Source organism: Anser anser (assembly GCF_964211835.1).
Source record: "Anser anser genome assembly, contig: HAP1_SCAFFOLD_32, whole genome shotgun sequence".
Classification (NCBI taxonomy): Eukaryota; Metazoa; Chordata; class Aves; order Anseriformes; family Anatidae; genus Anser; species Anser anser.
The window spans coordinates 4,726,316-4,743,192 of record NW_028154148.1 but is presented as its reverse complement, the minus strand read 5'-3'; the positions used below and the strand labels follow the sequence as shown (position 1 = coordinate 4,743,192).

General features: G+C 52.3%; 1 protein-coding gene across 1 annotated transcript; it reads right to left on the bottom strand.

Moving 5' to 3' along the window:
• Positions 1 to 12,296: 12,296 nt before the first annotated feature.
• LOC310890601 (olfactory receptor 14A16-like) lies at positions 12,297 to 15,231 on the bottom strand. Its single transcript, XM_083852915.1, has one exon. The coding sequence runs from the start codon at positions 15,163 to 15,165 to the stop codon at positions 14,119 to 14,121; it is 1,047 nt and encodes a 348-aa protein (XP_083709041.1). The 5' UTR covers positions 15,166 to 15,231; the 3' UTR covers positions 12,297 to 14,118.
• Between the last annotated feature and the right edge of the window lie 1,646 nt (positions 15,232 to 16,877).

Genomic DNA, 16,877 nt, shown 5'->3' with positions numbered 1-16,877 from the left:
CATTTCTCATTTAAACCTCCCCAAATGATTCTCCACATCCAGGCAGGCATATGGCAGGTCCCTTTCCTGAGTTGTACTTGGTCCTGCCTTAGGGTGTCCCTTGGAGCAGGAGACTTTGCTGTGGGCAATGAAAGAGACAGTCCTGTCCTACAGCCAGACATAAAGAGGAATTTGGTGTTATCTCAGCTTTACTTTACTCCTAATACCAAAGACTTTTGCCGCAGTTTGTCTCACATTCAAACCAACTGATGAGGAGTGCTGTTGGGATTTTTTATTTTTATTTTGTATTTTTTATTCTAGCTGCCCCAAGACACCTGAAGGCTGCTTCTAAGTCCGAGTTAAGGCCCGAAGTCCATCAGTCCTGCTATCAGCTGCCCTCTGCGGGCATTTCTTTGATCTACAAGACAGTTGCACTCAGAAGAACATCTCAAAAAAAACATGGACGCTGCTCAGAGCAGAGGAAACCAGGCTCCAAGTGCCCATCTCCAGACCCCTCACCCTGACCCCGTACTCCCCTTCCCACAAGCACCCCGAGGGCTCACTCCATGGGCAGGTGAAACCCCCATCCCCAGGCAGCCTGGGAACAAGAGCAGCAGCAGCACGGCCAGGTGGAGAAGCCAGGAGGAATGGCAGCGTGCTGCTGCCAGGGGAGGCAAGGCCAGGGAGGGACAGACGGACACTCAGCACACCCTCCTGTGCTGCAGCTCTGCCTGCAGAGGAGGCAGCTCCTGCTGGGGACAGCGGGGGCTTGAGGGCAGAGGCTGTGCTGGTGGCAGAGGAGAGCAGGGGGTGTCCCAGGGAAGGCGCCTGCCCTGCAGGGGCTGGCAGGGAGGTGCCTGAGCCCTCCCTCGCACAGCATTTCTGGCAGCAGCTCCCTCTCACCGCCTGCCCATGTCCCTGCTGCCTGCCCGTGTCCCTGCTGGGAGCCGCTTCTGTGTCCCCACGTCTCCTCCCTGTCCATGCTCACAGACCCATCCCACAAGCTGTGTGCTCAGATTCACTCAGATTCCCCTCCACTGCAGGAATCTGAAAGTACAGAATTCAAAAAAAGCTCAGATAAACTGATGCTCAGTCTTCCTCTTGAAATGCCCCCTTATAAATGACATTCTCTACAGCATCTTCTACACTTTTCTGGAAAAACAGAGATACAACTATCCCGACAGATGCTGTCAGGCATCGGATTTGCCAGCTGTAGAAGACCCCTCTGGCAACCCCACCTGCATGGCCCTGCAGCCAGAGACTCACGGTGCCAGGGGCCTGCAGATCTGTCCTGCCACACGCTGCCCTCTGTTGCTGCGCTCCTCACTGCCTCCAAGCCCTCTCTCCTTCTCTCCTGTCCCCGTGCCAGCTGCGGTCAGAGCCCCCAGCCCTGCTGCGCTGTGCACAGGAGCTGCTCCTGGGCACAGCTGTCTCTCTGCACCAGGGCCCTCTTGCCACGAGCTCTCTCTGTCCCACGAGCCCGGCCCAGCTCAGCACCAGACGCCCAGCCCAAGGCATTGGAATCCCCCCTCGGGGGGCTTTGCTGAGGAGCCCACGAACCTCAGGCACGGAGAGACAATTGAAGACATCTCTCAAGAAGTCCAAGTCAGAGGCAAGTTTCCTGCAGTGTCCCCCTGAGGGCCAGCACTGACACAGCCTCCCTTGGAGCTCGTTAGAGCAGAGCATTGGAGGCAGGGAGGACAAGCAGACAAAGGCAATATGAAGGTGGCACTGATATGTAGGAAAACTGGATGTGTTTCACCAAGCACAAGGGCCAGGCCTTGACCGCCAGCCCCTGGGAAGGGAGATCCTTTCTCTTCACACACTGCTCAGGGCTCTTCGTGGGGCAGGAGGAGATGGGGATGTGCATGGGCAAGTGCAGGAGAATGGTACGAGCCCTGCCTGGTTCATGGGTGGGGGCGAGGAGGCAATGAGGCCCTGGTGCTTTACCGATAAGCTGTCTCCTCCTAGGCCTCAGTGGCAGAGACAACAGCCAGAGCCATGGACACAAAGCCCTGGGTCCTGTTGGGACTTTCAGCCTTGTCACAGCCCTCTGTCCTGTCTACACCAGACTGTCCTAGGGACTCGCAGACCTGCACATCTTTTCCTGCTGGCTCTATGTCCTTGTCCGTGTGGTGTCACACCGGATCTGAGCTGAGTCTGATACCTCAGATCTTCTTGGTGGCCATGCTCCTCGTAAGGCAGCTCTGTAGGAAGCTGGCCTGGTTCCTGGGGAGCAGCACCACTGCTCGTATGGCATCCCTCGTGGTGCCCAGGCCCTCCTCCTCCTGGGCACAGCTCACTCAGCAGGGTCCCCGTTTGCCCTGATGTGGGGGGTTCCTCTTCCTCCGGTGCAGGACTGGGCTCTTCTTCTTGTAAAGATCAAGTGGTTCATTTAGGCCAAATCCTGCAGTTTCTCTAGGTTCCCCTGGACAGATGCTCCATTCTGTCAGCTGTTAATGTCTGCAGGCAGATGGCTCACCCTGATTATGCCATCTCCCACAAGGTAACAGCAGCAGGAATTTGCAGGACAGTTTGGACAATACGGCAGCAACCAGTTGGATGGTATTACAGCACAGAATCATTTAAGGGTACGGGATAGAAGGCTGCCCAATTCCACTTTTTCTCTTCTTCCTTCTCATGCCTGCTGTTATTTTGTCTGGAGCTGTGTCCTATATACAAACACTGCACCATACCAGCTAATAGGAAGAAAATTGAGTCTATCCCAGCCCCAACGAGGACAATATCCACCCCATATTCCACACCATCTGCATCGTGCTCAGCTCCAGTACTTTCTAATTAATCTCCACCACCTTTTCTCTTTTGATATACACACAGAGATATCATGCCCTTGGTCTGTGGGTGTCCTGGTGTTGGCTAGAATCAAGTTAATTTTCCTCCTAGTAGCTGGTATGATGCTGTGTTTTGCATTTAGCATGAGAAGAATGATTATCACACACTGATGACTTAGTTGCTGCCCAGCAGTGGAGGGCTGGGGGTGCCTGAGGAGCTGGGGGGGACAGAAGCAGGACAGCTGACCCCAAGTGGCCAAAGGGATGTTCCATACCGCAGCCGTCATGCTGAACAATCAATATGGGGTGGCTGGCCAGGGTAGAGGGTACCACTGCTGCGGGACAGGCAATCACCATCACGATCATCGTCATCATTGTTCGTATTATTTGTCTTCCCTTTATGGCCTATTAAACTGTCTTTATCTCAACCCATGACTTTTTTTTTTTAGTTTATTTTATTTTTTCCCCCTCCTCATTCTGTCCTGCATTCGCTGGGGGTGTAGCAGGGTGTGTGTGTGAGGGAATGGCTGTGTGGTGCTGAGCTGCCTGCCGGGTTAAACCACGCTCTTTTTGGTGCACGACATGGAGCACAAAGTTTGAGCCAATGACAGATCTCACCACAGCATGTTAAAAGTAAACCTTTATAAGCATGAGTTGATTTTAATGGTTGCTGATCACAAACTTGATTTTCTTTCTTTTTTTATTTTTTTTTTTAATCTCAGGTCTGTTGTGCTCAATTTCAGAACTGTGTTGTATAGCACATTACTTACTGTATGTCTCCCCTGTCATGCTGTTTATCTTTTCTGATGGCTGCTTCAAGTTTATTCTTTTCTTGTATCGTGTAACAGTGGCTTATGATATGAATCAGAAACTATTAAGAATTACACTCTTTACCTTTTCTCCTCAGGAAACCAAGCCATGGGGGAGACAAGGGGAGGACACTTTTCCCCGCTGGTTCACTCTCCCTTTCTCCTTCACCTCCCCCTTCTCCTCCAGCCTAATTACAGTAGCTCTTCAAAGCTCTGAATATCCTTGGGATGGTCAAACCAGCATGTTCCTATTGTTATGTCTCTTGCATATTTTTCAGCTTTTGTTTATGTTTAAGCAACTACTTAATGCATGCCATCCAGAGATCTGTCCAGAGGCAGGAGAGTGAGGAGTGGCAGGGACTGTGGGAGGATCTGGGCAGGCACCTAGAGCAGGGGGCACCTCCAAAGCTTTGGAACTTCATCCCTGAGACAGTACAGAATCCTAAAAAACTGCGAAATGCTTGAAAAAGTTGTGTTATCACCCTGGCATTTCCAAAGAGACACATACCACTGCAGTGTGCTGGGTCCTGGCCTACGCTTACAGAGCCACAATCAATGATCAATGCCACTCCAACCTCTGTGACAAGCCCTGCAGCCACTCCCACCCCTCTGACAGACCCTGCAGCCACTACAGCATCTGTAAAATGCCCTGCAAAAACTCCAGCTCCTTTCATGGGCACTTTTTTTCTTTTTAAGAAAGGAAAGAAACTCCTACCTAGACAAGAAAGGAGGAGAAAGAAGATGAGGCAGGCTTCGGAAAAGCTGGGCCATCATGTGAGTAGGAGGACGTAGAGGAAGAGGTCCTAAGAGCATCAGTAATCACGCGATCCCTGTCCCTGTGCCGCTCTGGTGCTGGGAGAAACGGGGCCCCTCCCTGGAGTCAGAGGGCAGGAAAGGAAAGATGGAGGGTACACACGATGTGTCACCCTGTGGTTTCACCTGTGTGACCATGGAGAGGACATGAGAAAGTGGGATGGAAAATCTGCCTCAACCCTAGAGGCACGGGTATGTGAGTGGCAAGGAACAACAATCCCTAAAAGGGGTTCTTAGAGAACTGCTGCTGCACTTTCCAGCGGGCAGTCCTGCAGACACAGTAAGGAATACTATGAGCAGGACGAGAGGGGCCCTGCCTCCAGCCAGGGGGAGGAAGGGGACCATCGGCTGTATTGGACTGTGTGGATTCGATGGCCTTGCACATCAGGCCCCCAGAAGTCTCAGGCTCCAGTGGACACCACTGCACAGCGTACCCTAGTGCCATCAAGCTGTGGAGGGGTGAACCCATTTGTATGTCTGGAGTGACAGGGGGATGCCAACACTGACCTGTACTGGAGGCTGAGGTGAGTCTAAGTGGGAAGGAGTGGCAAAAGCACCCCACTGGGACTGGCCCCGGACTCTGTGCATCCTTGGAAGAGACTGCTTCAGGAGAGGAGAGATATTTCAAGGACCCAAAAGGGTATGGGTGGGCTTTTGGCACAGCTGCCTTGGAGACGGAGAACATGATGCTGTTGTCTGCCTTGCCTTGGTCTCTCACAGGACCCTTCTGTTGTGGGGTTGATGAGGGCTGAAGGACAGCTGGTGCCAATCACTGCCACAGCCGTGCACCTCAGTCAGTAGAGCACCAACCGAGTCCGCCGACAGAGGATTGTCGTGGCCTGAAGGAAGTCATGCAGTGCTGAGTGCTGCCATGCCGGACACGGTAGAGCTTCCATGCACACTGGGATCAAAGGCACCCAAGCGTTTTGCCACAACTGATATCGCTAATGCATTTTTCTCCATCCGTTTGCCAGCAGACTGAAGGCCACAGCTTGCTTTCAACCTGGCATCGACTGCCCCAGGGCAGGAAACTCAGCCCTACCATTTGCCATGGTCTGATCCAGAGTGCCCTGGAAGAGGAGGAAGCTCCTGAACACCTGCAGTACATGGATGGCATCGTTGTGTGGGGTGACAGAGCAGAGGAAGTGTTTGAGAAAGGGAAGAAAATACTCCAAATTCCTCTGAAAGCTGATTTTGCACTAAAAGAAATGAAGGTGAAGGGACGTGCACAAGAGATCCTGCTGCAGGCTGGCCAGGGTCAGGGGGACCAATGCTCAGGGACAGGTTGAGCATCGGTGAGGGGCTTCTCAGCAATTGTGTGGTGCATCACTTGATTTGTACATATTAATACTATTATTGTTATTATTATTGTTTTAACTCCTTTTTCTGTCTTTTCAAATTTTAAATCATTCATTATTCTCCTGGCCCTTGTGCTTAGTGAAACAAATACACTTTGTCTACACATCAGGGTCACCTTCACAGTGCCTTTGTCTCCTTGTCCTCACTGCCTCCAATGCTCTGCTCTAACGAGCTCCAAGGGAGGCTGTGTCAGTGCTGGCCCTCAGGGGGACACTGCAGGAAACTTGCCTCTGACTTGGACTTGTTGAGAGATGGCTTCAATTGTCTCTCAGTGCCTGAGGTTCGTGGGCTCCTCAGCAAAGCCCCGCGAGGGGGGATTCCAATGCCTTGGGCTGGGCGTCTGGTGCTGAGCTGGGCCGGGCTCGTGGGACAGAGAGAGCTCGTGGCAAGAGGGCCCTGGTGCAGAGAGACAGCTGTGCCCAGGAGCAGCTCCTGTGCACAGCGCAGCAGGGCTGGGGGCTCTGACCGCAGGTGGCATGGGGAGAGGAGAGAAGGAGAGAGGGCTTGGAGGCAGTGAGGAGCGCAGCAACAGAGGGCAGCGTGTGGCAGGACAGATCTGCAGGCTCTTGGCACCGTGAGTCTCTGGCTGCAGGGCCATGCAGGTGGGGTTGCCAGAGGGGTCTTCTACAGCTGGCACATCCGATGCCTGACAGCATCTGTCGGGATGGGTCTCTCTGTTTCTCCAGCGAGGAGTAGAAGATGATTTAGAGAATGGCATTTATGGTTGGATGTTTCAAGAGAAAACCAAGGCAGGGGCTACCTGAAAGGCAAGATTTTTTCTGTAGCATGTGCTTGAAGAATCCTGCAGTGAAGGGGAGGCAGGTTTCATGTTAATTTATTTTGTCAGGATTGTACAGGAGACTGAGACTCCTGGAGCATGGCAGTGAGGGACCAATATGGCATCAATGAAATTCATGAAGTCCCTTCCCACACCTCAGCCCGCAAACTTCAACGACTTCATCATTGTGGTCCTCTCAGGCTTTATCCTAGCTGCTCTTTGGGAGCTGCAAACCCTCCGATGCCCAGTGCCCTGCCTTTGGGAGCTCTCTGCAGGCTTGAGGTGAGCACAGATCGTTTGCAGTGAGCAGGAGCTGCCTCCTCTGCAGGCAGAGCTGCAGCACAGGAGGGTGTGCTGAGTGTCCGTCTGTCCCTCCCTGGCCTTGCCTCCCCTGGCAGCAGCACGCTGCCATTCCTCCTGGCTTCTCCACCTGGCCGTGCTGCTGCTGCTCTTGTTCCCAGGCTGCCTGGGGATGGGGGTTTCACCTGCCCATGGAGTGAGCCCTCGGGGTGCTTGGGGGAAGGGGAGTACGGGGACAGGGTGAGGGGTCTGGAGATGGGTACTTGGAGCCTGGATTCCTCTGCTCTCAGCAGTGTCCAGGTTTTTTTGAGGTGTACTTCTGAGTGCAACTGTCTTGAAGATCAAAGAAATGCCAACAGAAGGCAGCTGATAGCAGGGCTGATGGACTTAGGGTCTTAACACTCTAAAGGACTCTGGGCTGTAAGGGTACAGTCCCTTTTTCTCTGAGGATCCACAGGGTCTTACTTGGAGTGCAGGAGAGATGCCTGGACTTCTGACTTAAAAGCAGCCTTCACGTGTCTTGGGGCAGCTAGAATAAAAAATACAAAATAAAAATAAAAAATCCCAACAGCACTCCTCAACAGTTGATTTGAATGTGAGGCAAACTGGGGCAAAAGTCTTTGGTATTAGGAGTAAAGTAAAGCTGAGATGACACCAAATTCCTCTTTGTGTCTGGCTGTAGGACAGGACTGTCTCTTCCATTGCCCACAGCAAAGTCTCCTGCTCCCAGGGACACCCTAAGGCAGGACCAAGTAGAACTCAGGAAAGGGACCTGCCATATGCCTGCCTGGATGTGGAGAGTCATTTGGGGAGATTTAAATGAGAAATGGTAGGATTTTTCCTCTGCTAAGTCGGTTGTACATTATGAATGTCTTTCTATTCTTTGAGCAGAACCTGATGCCTCTAAACAGCAGATGTCAAACAGAAGTTCCATCACTGACTTCCTCCTGCAGGCATTCGCAGACACGCGGGAGCTGCAGCTCCTGCACTTCGGGCTCTTCCTGGGCATCTACCTGGCTGCCCTCCTGGGCAACGGCCTCATCCTCACCGCCGTAGCCTGCGACCACCGCCTCCACACCCCCATGGACTTCTTCCTCCTCAACCTCGCCCTCCTCGACCTGGGCTGCATCTCCACCACTCTGCCCAAAGCCATGGCCAATGCCCTCTGGGACACCAGGGCCATCTCCTATCAGGGATGTGCTGCACAGGTCTTCTTTTTTGTCTTCTTGGTTGGAGCAGAGTATTCCCTTCTCACTGTCATGTCCTACGACCGCTACGTGGCCATCTGCAAGCCCCTGCACTACGGGAGCCTCGTGGGCAGCAGAGCTTGTGCCCAGATGGCAGCAGCTGCCTGGGGCAGTGGCTTTCTCAATGCTGTCCTGCACACGGCCACTACATTTTCCCTGCCCCTCTGCCAAGGCAATGCTGTGGACCAGTTCTTCTGTGAGATCCCCCAGATCCTCAAGCTCTCCTGCTCAGATGCCTACCTCAGGGAAGTTGGGGCACTTGTGTGTAATGTTTCTTTAGTCTTTGGTTGTTTTGTTTTCATTGTGTTGTCCTATGTGCAGATCTTCCGGGTGGTGCTGAGGATCCCCTCTTCTCAGGGCCGGCACAAAGCCTTTTCCACGTGCCTCCCTCACCTGGCCGTGGTCTCCCTGTTTGTCAGCACTGCTGTGGTTGCCTACCTGAAGCCCCCCTCCATCTCCTCACCATCCTTGGACCTGGTGGTGGCAGTTTTATATGTAGTAGTACCTCCAGCAGTGAACCCCCTCATCTACAGCCTGAGGAACCAGGTGCTGAAAGCCACACTGAAGAAACTGATTCTAGTAGTAGAATTTACTTAGTAAGGAACTGTCTATCTCTCTTTTCTAGTTTAACTCAAGTTAATCTCAGGCAAGTTGTGACCCTTAGGTGTAGCATTTGTCCTGGTTCCAGTTAGGAGAGAGTTAATTTTCCTCCTAGTAGCTGGTAGGGTGCTATGTTTTGGATTAGGATGAGAAGAGCGCTGATAACATGCTGATGTTTTAATTGTTGCAGAGCAGTGTTTACACCAGGCCAAGGACTTTTCGGCTTCTCGCTCTGTCCTGCCAGCGCGCAGGCTGGGGGTGCAGCAAGAGCTGGGAGTGGACAGACCCAGGACAGCTGACCCAAATTGGCCACAGGGGTATTCCGTACCATCTGGGGTCATGCTGAAGAATTAATATCGGGGTACAGGCCGGGGTGGGGGGGCCGGCTGCTCAGGGATAGGGTGGGCATCGGTCAGCGGGTGGTGAGCAATTGCATCGTGCATCACTTGTTCGTAACATTATTACTATTACTATTATTATTATTAATATTATTATTATTATCCCTTATTTCCTGTCCTAATAAACCCTTTCTATTTAGCTCAACCCACAAGTTTTCATTTCTTTCTAATTCTCTCCCCCTACACTAGAGAGGGAGGGGGAAGGGTAAGCGAACCTTTACAATGATTTCGTGGAGGTAAGAGGCTTCAGGTAATGTTGATGCTGCTTTAACACTGAATTACAAGATTGATGTAAGGCCATTACCCAATTTTAAAGAGTAACCTAAATCCCTAAACCTAAATGCTACTCCAACACCCTGAGAGGAATCCACTAGTCTAATGCTTGAACTCAAAGTATTCCATGAAGCAAAACTCAGCCCATAGCTCAATCTCTTCCTTTTACTCTTATGCTCACCCTCATCCCTACCTTCAACACTAGCATTAAAATCCTCTATTAAACCTAGACTTCTAGGCAGACATAGAACAAAAAACTATTCCACAAAGCTTGCCCATAACCTAACCACAGACCTGACACCCTAAGCTGAACAACACATTTGCTAAATTTCTAACCCAGAAAAGTGAGCCCTAGTACAAAAGAGATTAGAGAGCTCAGCTCTGCCTCAGGATCTCCTGCCCCAGCAGGAGGAATGGGACTGGGGCAGTGACTGGGAGGTCACTTCTGTCTCTGCAGCTGATACGGCAGCAGCAGGAACGTGTCACGCAAAGGGACTGTGAGGTCCCTTGTGTCTGGAGGTGGCAGGTCAGCCTTGGCTTCTCCCTGGGATCTGCACTTTGGGGCTGACATCTGCCAGTGGCCCTGCTAGGCCAGCAGAAGGCCCCTGCTTGGCATGCTGCCTGTGGGATCCCCTCTGCCTCCATCCCCAGGACGACCCAGACAGAAAGAAGGCCCGCAGAGGGCTTGTCCTGTCCCTTCTGCTTGAGTCCATGCCTTGACAGCAGGAGGCCCAAGGCTTGGCTGTATCTAGCCAAGAAGATGCAAGGCCAGCAGCAGGCCCAGGCCTTGGAAGATGCTGGTGAGTATCTATGATCAGACTCTAGCTTTGTGATTCAAGGAACAGCTGGTAAGGGTTGATGATACCTTGATGAGATGATGGAAAGTCCTGGATGAGAGCAAGGTGCTGGACAGAGATGGGTGTCTGCAGACTTCAAGGAAATAGGGAAAAGTGTGGAACAGCATAGGAAAGCCTGCAGAGGAGAAGGCAGAGGGTGCTGGCAGGAATGGAAGGCCCCAACAGCCCTGACGTTTTTGTCCCTTTGGCTAGAGCTTCTGAGGAGACGAGATAGAGTCACTGCAACGGGGCCTCACTGCTTCCTTGATACCCTGTGCAGGGGTGGGGAGGTGTCCTAATGAAGTTCTTCTCGTGGCATCACACTGCCCACCACATCATGCAGACCCCAAGAAGAGCCCTGAGGCAGACGTGGGAGTGCAGGATCTCCCCTCCCAGTGGCTGGGGTCAGGCCTTGGCCCTTCTGCTTCACCAAAACCAACCAAGACTTTTCTCAGCACAGCGCTTTGCCTGTCTGCAATCATGGCCTCCAATTATCTGCCCTAACAAGTCCCTGGGGAGGCTTTGTTAGGAACAGCCCTCAGTGGGGCCCATTAATACTCCAAGTCACTTCAACTTTTCCTTCTGACTTTACTTTCTCAAGCAGTTGCATCATTCTCCTCTCAGTACCCCAGTTTCACTGACTCAGCACCAAAATACACCACGGAACTCATTAAAACACAGAATCTCCTAAGCAGCCATAACTCTCCCACAGTTTTCTTCACGTCTTCAAGACTTGTAGAGCTAATTGGAGAACTTTCATGGTGTAGTTAAGGCGAAAAATTTCAATGAGCATCTAATAGAAATCTTTCCTCATTTTAAAGGCTGAATTTTGTTGCATTTCAGTTTGGAGCATCATTTTCCTATAGATATTGGTCTAGGGTTACTCCTTTGAAGCCCTGCTTAGGTAGGAAGAGCAGGGTTTTTCCTATTTAAAAACTAATAGCAGGAAATCATGCTGCAATTTTCAAAAGAAAAATAAATAAATAAAACAAACTTCAAGTTTGTCATTTTTTTGCCTCCAATGATGTTTACCTTCCAAAAAGGATAACTATACATGAACTATTTTACACTGATTAATAGGAAATTTAAAATAATTGTGTTAATATTAATCCACGTCATACTAATTCAATGATAAATGATGAGTTTCTTGCTAAGGAAACCGTCAGAAAGACTGCCGAGAGATGGGCGAGCTGGAACTCACTGAAACTCAAAGCAGAAACTGGGTGGGTGAGAGCGGTCTGAATGATCCAAGAGTAAGGGGAGGGCAAAGCAGGAGAACCATGGGAAGTGCATAGGTCCAGACAGGCAGCTGGAAAGGGGACATTCAGCAGGGTTTGTGTAATCAAGTCAGGTTTTGTTCCTGGAAGATGAGGGAGCACACCATGATAGACAAAGGGATGACAATGCAAGTACAGGTGAACACCAGGATTTCTTCTCCTGTGCTGAAAATAGATCATGAAAATTCACATTTCTTCATGATAGAAATTATCATTCATGTGAGACATTTAACTGAAGGGATTGAATCGTTTGAGCTGATGAGTAGTTGCTTTATTAGTTAAGTAGTAATAAAATAATGGGTATTCAGGCAGAGTTTTGCATTGTGACCATAAGCATAACCAGGGAAAACCTCCTGTGGCCCCGTTGTGTTTGAGGCACTTCCCTGGACCAGCAGATGTCAGAAAAGACCTGCAGGAGACCGGAGCCCTTTGGGAAAATCAGGTGGAGCCAGGTGGAGTTCCCAGGGCACCTCCACTGCCAGCAGTGGTCTTTGTCCCTGTAACTGCAGCCCAGCCCAGCACAGGAAACCCCTTCAAAGACAACACCCTTCTTCAGTGGGTTCCTGGGATTGACCTAGATTTGAAATGGCCATTGGGAACCCATGATACTTTCCCTTATTCCTTTGAGACACTTGAACATCCATTTCCCTTCCTGGGTCATCTTTAGCAAACTCAGGCTGAAAAACACCGGTATAGCATGCTTCAAATGGCTGAGGCAGAACCCATCAGCTTGCCCCACTTTGGGGAATCATCCCCTTCCAGCTAGGGATATGAAAGTGAAAAATGTGAAATGCCCTTTCAGGTCAATGCACAGAGTAAGGGTAAGTCACACATATTGTGCTGGAGTGTCAGAAGGCAAAAAGCACTGCACTGTGCCTCAGAGTAATCAAGGAGACCTAATCCAGTTCATCTGTGAGATAAAGCAGAGTGAAGGACGTTGAGTTGTGTCCTGACATGAATAAGGATGTACATCACTGGTGAAGGAGCTGTCTTTTTGTGCCATCACGAATGCAAATTACACAAGAACTACATCAAATATAGGTAAGCTGTCCCACCCTGGCCGTGTCACACCACGGGGCAGCGGAGGGACCTTTTTCAGTTTCTGCCTCTTTTCTAGACAGGCTTTGCCCTCTCCCTGCGCACCACGGCGCAGAGCCTGGCCCTGGACGCTCCGTGAGCACCGTGCAGGTCGTGGCAGGCTGCGGTGAGGGGACGAATGCCTTGGTTCCCCTTCCTCCTCTGCCCTGGCCAGCAAGGGCCCCGAGCGGCCTCATGTCCCCTGCCCCTGCAGCTCGGGGCTCCCTTCCCCAGCCCTGGCTCTGCAGCACCAAGCCCTGCTGGGAGCCCTCCCCTGCATGCTGCCACCGCTCCCTGACGCTGCTGCTGCCCTCTGCCGGGCACTGCCCAGCCCAGCCCAGCCCCTGCCCACCTCTCCCCACCTCCCGGACCTCTCCCCAGCCCAGCAGCCCAGCCTGGGCTGGCCCCAGGCCAGTGCCCACCGCAGGCTGCTGCAGGGCTCTGGGCACGGCCAGCACAGCCCCAGCCCCTCGCAAGGCACCACAGCTGCTGGCACAAAGGCGGCTCTGGACCTCTTTCCATCTGCCCTGATGTCTCAGTAGCAGAGGGCAGTGCTTTGCAGGGCCCTGGGGGGTCTCTAAGAGCTGAAAGGGCAGGCGAGTGGTGTACTAGATCCAGCTCGTGAGCTTTCAAAGAAGCTGTCCTGAACCACGGTTGACTCTTGGGTAACTTTGCCTGCTGGCTCCTCACAACCCCTGCGGGCATGGCAGAGCCCTCCTTAACCCATCGGCTCCTCATGTTCAGCTTTTCCTTGTAACGAAACGCTCTAACTTGTATCATCAGTCATTAGATGAGGAACTCACTGCCAACCCATGCTTGCACACTGTCCCTGGAGATCAACTGACATCTCTTGGCACATCCAGATTCCTCTCCAAGATGCCATTTGCCATCAGACCCAGCACCACTGGGACAGTCCCAAGCAGATAATTCAAGGGCCAGTTGTTGTTTGCTGGGCCATAGGCAAGCAAGAAGGCAGCTCCCATTCCAGCCCTTGGTCCTTCACTGATCACTCTGGGGTTCTGATCCATTGTGAGGTCCAGAAAAGCAAGAGGTCTGGTCAGGAAGCAGCTCCTTGGGTGTATTCCTGAAACCAGGTTTGCAAGAGGCGTGCAGAGACATTGAAGAGATGCCAATGTAGGGATAAGAGGACTGTCACCAACATACATGAGATCTCAGGGCTTATCCAAATACAAGAAGCACAATGTGGAAGCCAGAAGAGAGCAGCAGTGGAAAGGCCACGTCCTGCTGCTGGCCATGGCCATGGCTCCAGGGAAGCAGCAGCCCCGACCCGAAGGCAGCAGAGAGGCAGAGCCCAGCGGGCAGTGAGGGGCAGCCGCGAGGGCCAGCGGGGCTGCTCCTCCCTGTGGCAGCTGGGCTCTGGGCCCTGAGCCCCTCCTGCGTGCTGGGACTGCTCCCCCAGCTCCAGAAAAGATGGGAAGGGATGAAAGCTGGGACCAATGAATTTCTGCTCAACTCTTTTTTGTCTTTATCTAAACGGGAAGCCCACTTCCATAAGTACATGAGATACTTGGTTCAAAACTAAAATACAATGATAAACACATCGGATAGTAAGTAGATCATTACTGAATGAAAATCACAAGGTTCAGAAAATAGTATAAAAGTGAAGTAAGACTGTTCCAACATATTAAGAAAAAAGAAAAAAAAATAGTGTCCTGTAACGAGTTTGCGCCGATTATTAATGATGAATAAATGTATCCAAAGAGTTTCCTCAATGCATCCTTGAGCTCCTTGTTTCTCATGCTGAAGATGAGGGGACTCATGGCAGCAGGAACCACAGAGTACAGAACTGCTACAACCAGGTCCAGGGATGGGGAGGAGATGGAGAGGGGCTTCAGGTAGGCAAACATGCCAGTACTGATAAAGAGGGAGACCACGGCCAGGTGAGGGAGGCACGTGGAAAAGGCTTTGTGCCGGCCCTGCTCAGAGGGGATCTTCATGACGGCCCTGAAAATCTGCACATAGGACACCACAATGAAAACAAAGCAACCAAATGCTAAACAGACACTAAATACAATAAGCCCAGCCTCCCTGAGGAATGACACTGAGCAGGAGAGCTTGAGGATTTGAGGAAGCTCACAGAAGAACTGATCAAGCTCATTACCTTGGCAGAGGGGCAGGGAAAATGTAGTGGCCGTGTGCAGGACAGCATTGAGAAAGCCACTGCCCCAGGCAGCTGCTGCCATCTGGGCACAAGCTCTGCTGCCCACGAGGCTCCCGTAGTGCAGGGGCTTGCAGATGGCAACGTAGCGGTCGTATGACATGACGGTGAGAAGGGAAAACTCTGCTGCAACCATGAAAACAAAAAAGAAGACCTGTGCGGCACACCCTTGATAGCAGGTGGCCCTGGTGTCCCAGAGGTCAATGACCATGGCTTTGGGGAGAGTGGTGGAGATGCAGCCCAGGTCGAGGAGGGCGAGGTTGAGGAGGAAGAAGTACATGGGGGTGTGGAGGCGGTGGTCGCAGGCTACGGCGGTGAGGATGAGGCCGTTGCCCAGGAGGGCAGCCAGGTAGATGCCCAGGAAGAGCCCAAAGTGCAGGAGCTGCAGCTCCCGCGTGTCTGCGAATGCCTGCAGGAGGAACTCGCTCACAGAGCTGCTGTTGGCCATTTCCTGACTTTGGACACTGCTGTCTGTTGGAGAAGATAAGGCAGAAAAAAGTTAGAAGAGACTTCTCTGAGGAAAACCTGTTGCAACTCTTTGAGGACTCTCATCCCAACCCTGTCTCTTTGCAGGAGAACCTTTCTGCAGGTCTATCGCTTGAATCCCGGCTGATGCTCTCTGAGAGTAGCACTGGGAGCAGGGGCTTCTCTGTGCTCCAGAGGAGTCCTTCCTGCTGTGAAGCAGGAGGGAAGCAGGAACATGGGGGAAAATCAAGTTCAGTCCACTTACGAGATCCATAAACTTTGCAGTGCTGTTACAAAGAACTCATCCAACCACAGTGTAGAGCAAGGCAAATATTCTTATGCTTAGGACAGTGATCACAGTCTTGTGTTTCCTGATAAGTGGATACTGCTTAAAGCAGAGAAGCCCCAGTCCCAGTGCATCTGGAGAGATTCCTCACCTTGTCTCTTGGTGCCTGAGCAGGATCTCAGCTCTTCCCTCCCAGACAGGGCTGCAGAGGCCTCACTCCAGCTGCCCACAGACAGCCATCCAGCAGCACGGACATGGCCTTAGCACGGAGGTGTCTCCTCCTTGGGGCACCTGGATGACGCAAGGATGCCACGAGAGAGCTACATCCTGCTGGAGAGCAGCCTCCAGACCAGAAGCACACCCCACTGACAGATATGAATATCCGCAAGCTGCGGTATCCCAATATCCCTTTTGCAGGGATATCACCTGCAGTGCCTTATGGAGGCTGGGCAACCCCACTCTTGGCTGACCGGGGGCACCTGGCTTAGGGCACTCCGAGGCACTTCTGCCAGAATTCCTCACCTCGCCGTGCCATCCAGCAGGACTCCCAAAGCCTACTGCATTGCCCACTGCCCTCCCAGCAACAAGACCCAGCAGGAGACCCTTCCAGGACGTGCAGCTGCATGGCCCTGCAGCCAGAGACGTACCTTGTCAAGAGTTGTGCACATTTCTCCTGCAGGCAGCTCTCAGCATCCTCTTGCTGCCAACTGCCTCCAAGCCCTCTCTCCTTCTCTCCTCTGTCCGTGCCAGCTGCGGTCAGAGCCCCCAGCCCTGCTGCGCTATGCACAGGAGCTGCTCCTGGGCAGAGCTGTCTCTCTGCACCAGGGCCCTCGTGCCACGAGCTCTCTCTGTCCCACGAGCCTGGCCCAGCTCAGCACCAGATGCCCACCCCAAAGCATTGGAATCCCCCCTCGGGGGGCTTTGGGGAGGAGCCCATGAACCTCAGGCACTGAGAGACAATTGAAGACATCTCTCAAGAAGTCCAAGTCAGAGGCAAGTTTCCTGCAGTGTCCCCCTGAGGGCCAGCACTGACACAGCCTCCCTTGGAGCTCGTTAGAGAAGAGCATTGGAGGCAGTGAGGACAATTGGACAAAGGCAATGTGAAGGTGACACTGATGTATAGGACAACTGGATGTGTTTCACCAAGCACAACGGTCAGGCCTTGACCCCTAGCCCCTGGGAGATAAGCTGCCTCCTCTTAGGCCTCAGTGGCACAGACAACAGCCAGAGCCATGGACACAAAGCCCTGGGTCCTGTTGGGATTCTCAGCCTTGCCACAGCCCTTGCTCCTTTCCTCATCAGACTGTCCTAGGGACTCCCAGACCTGCACATCTGTCCCTGCTGGCTGCAAGCCCTTGTCCATGTGGTGTCACACAAGATCTGAGCTGAGTCTGATACCTCAGATCTTC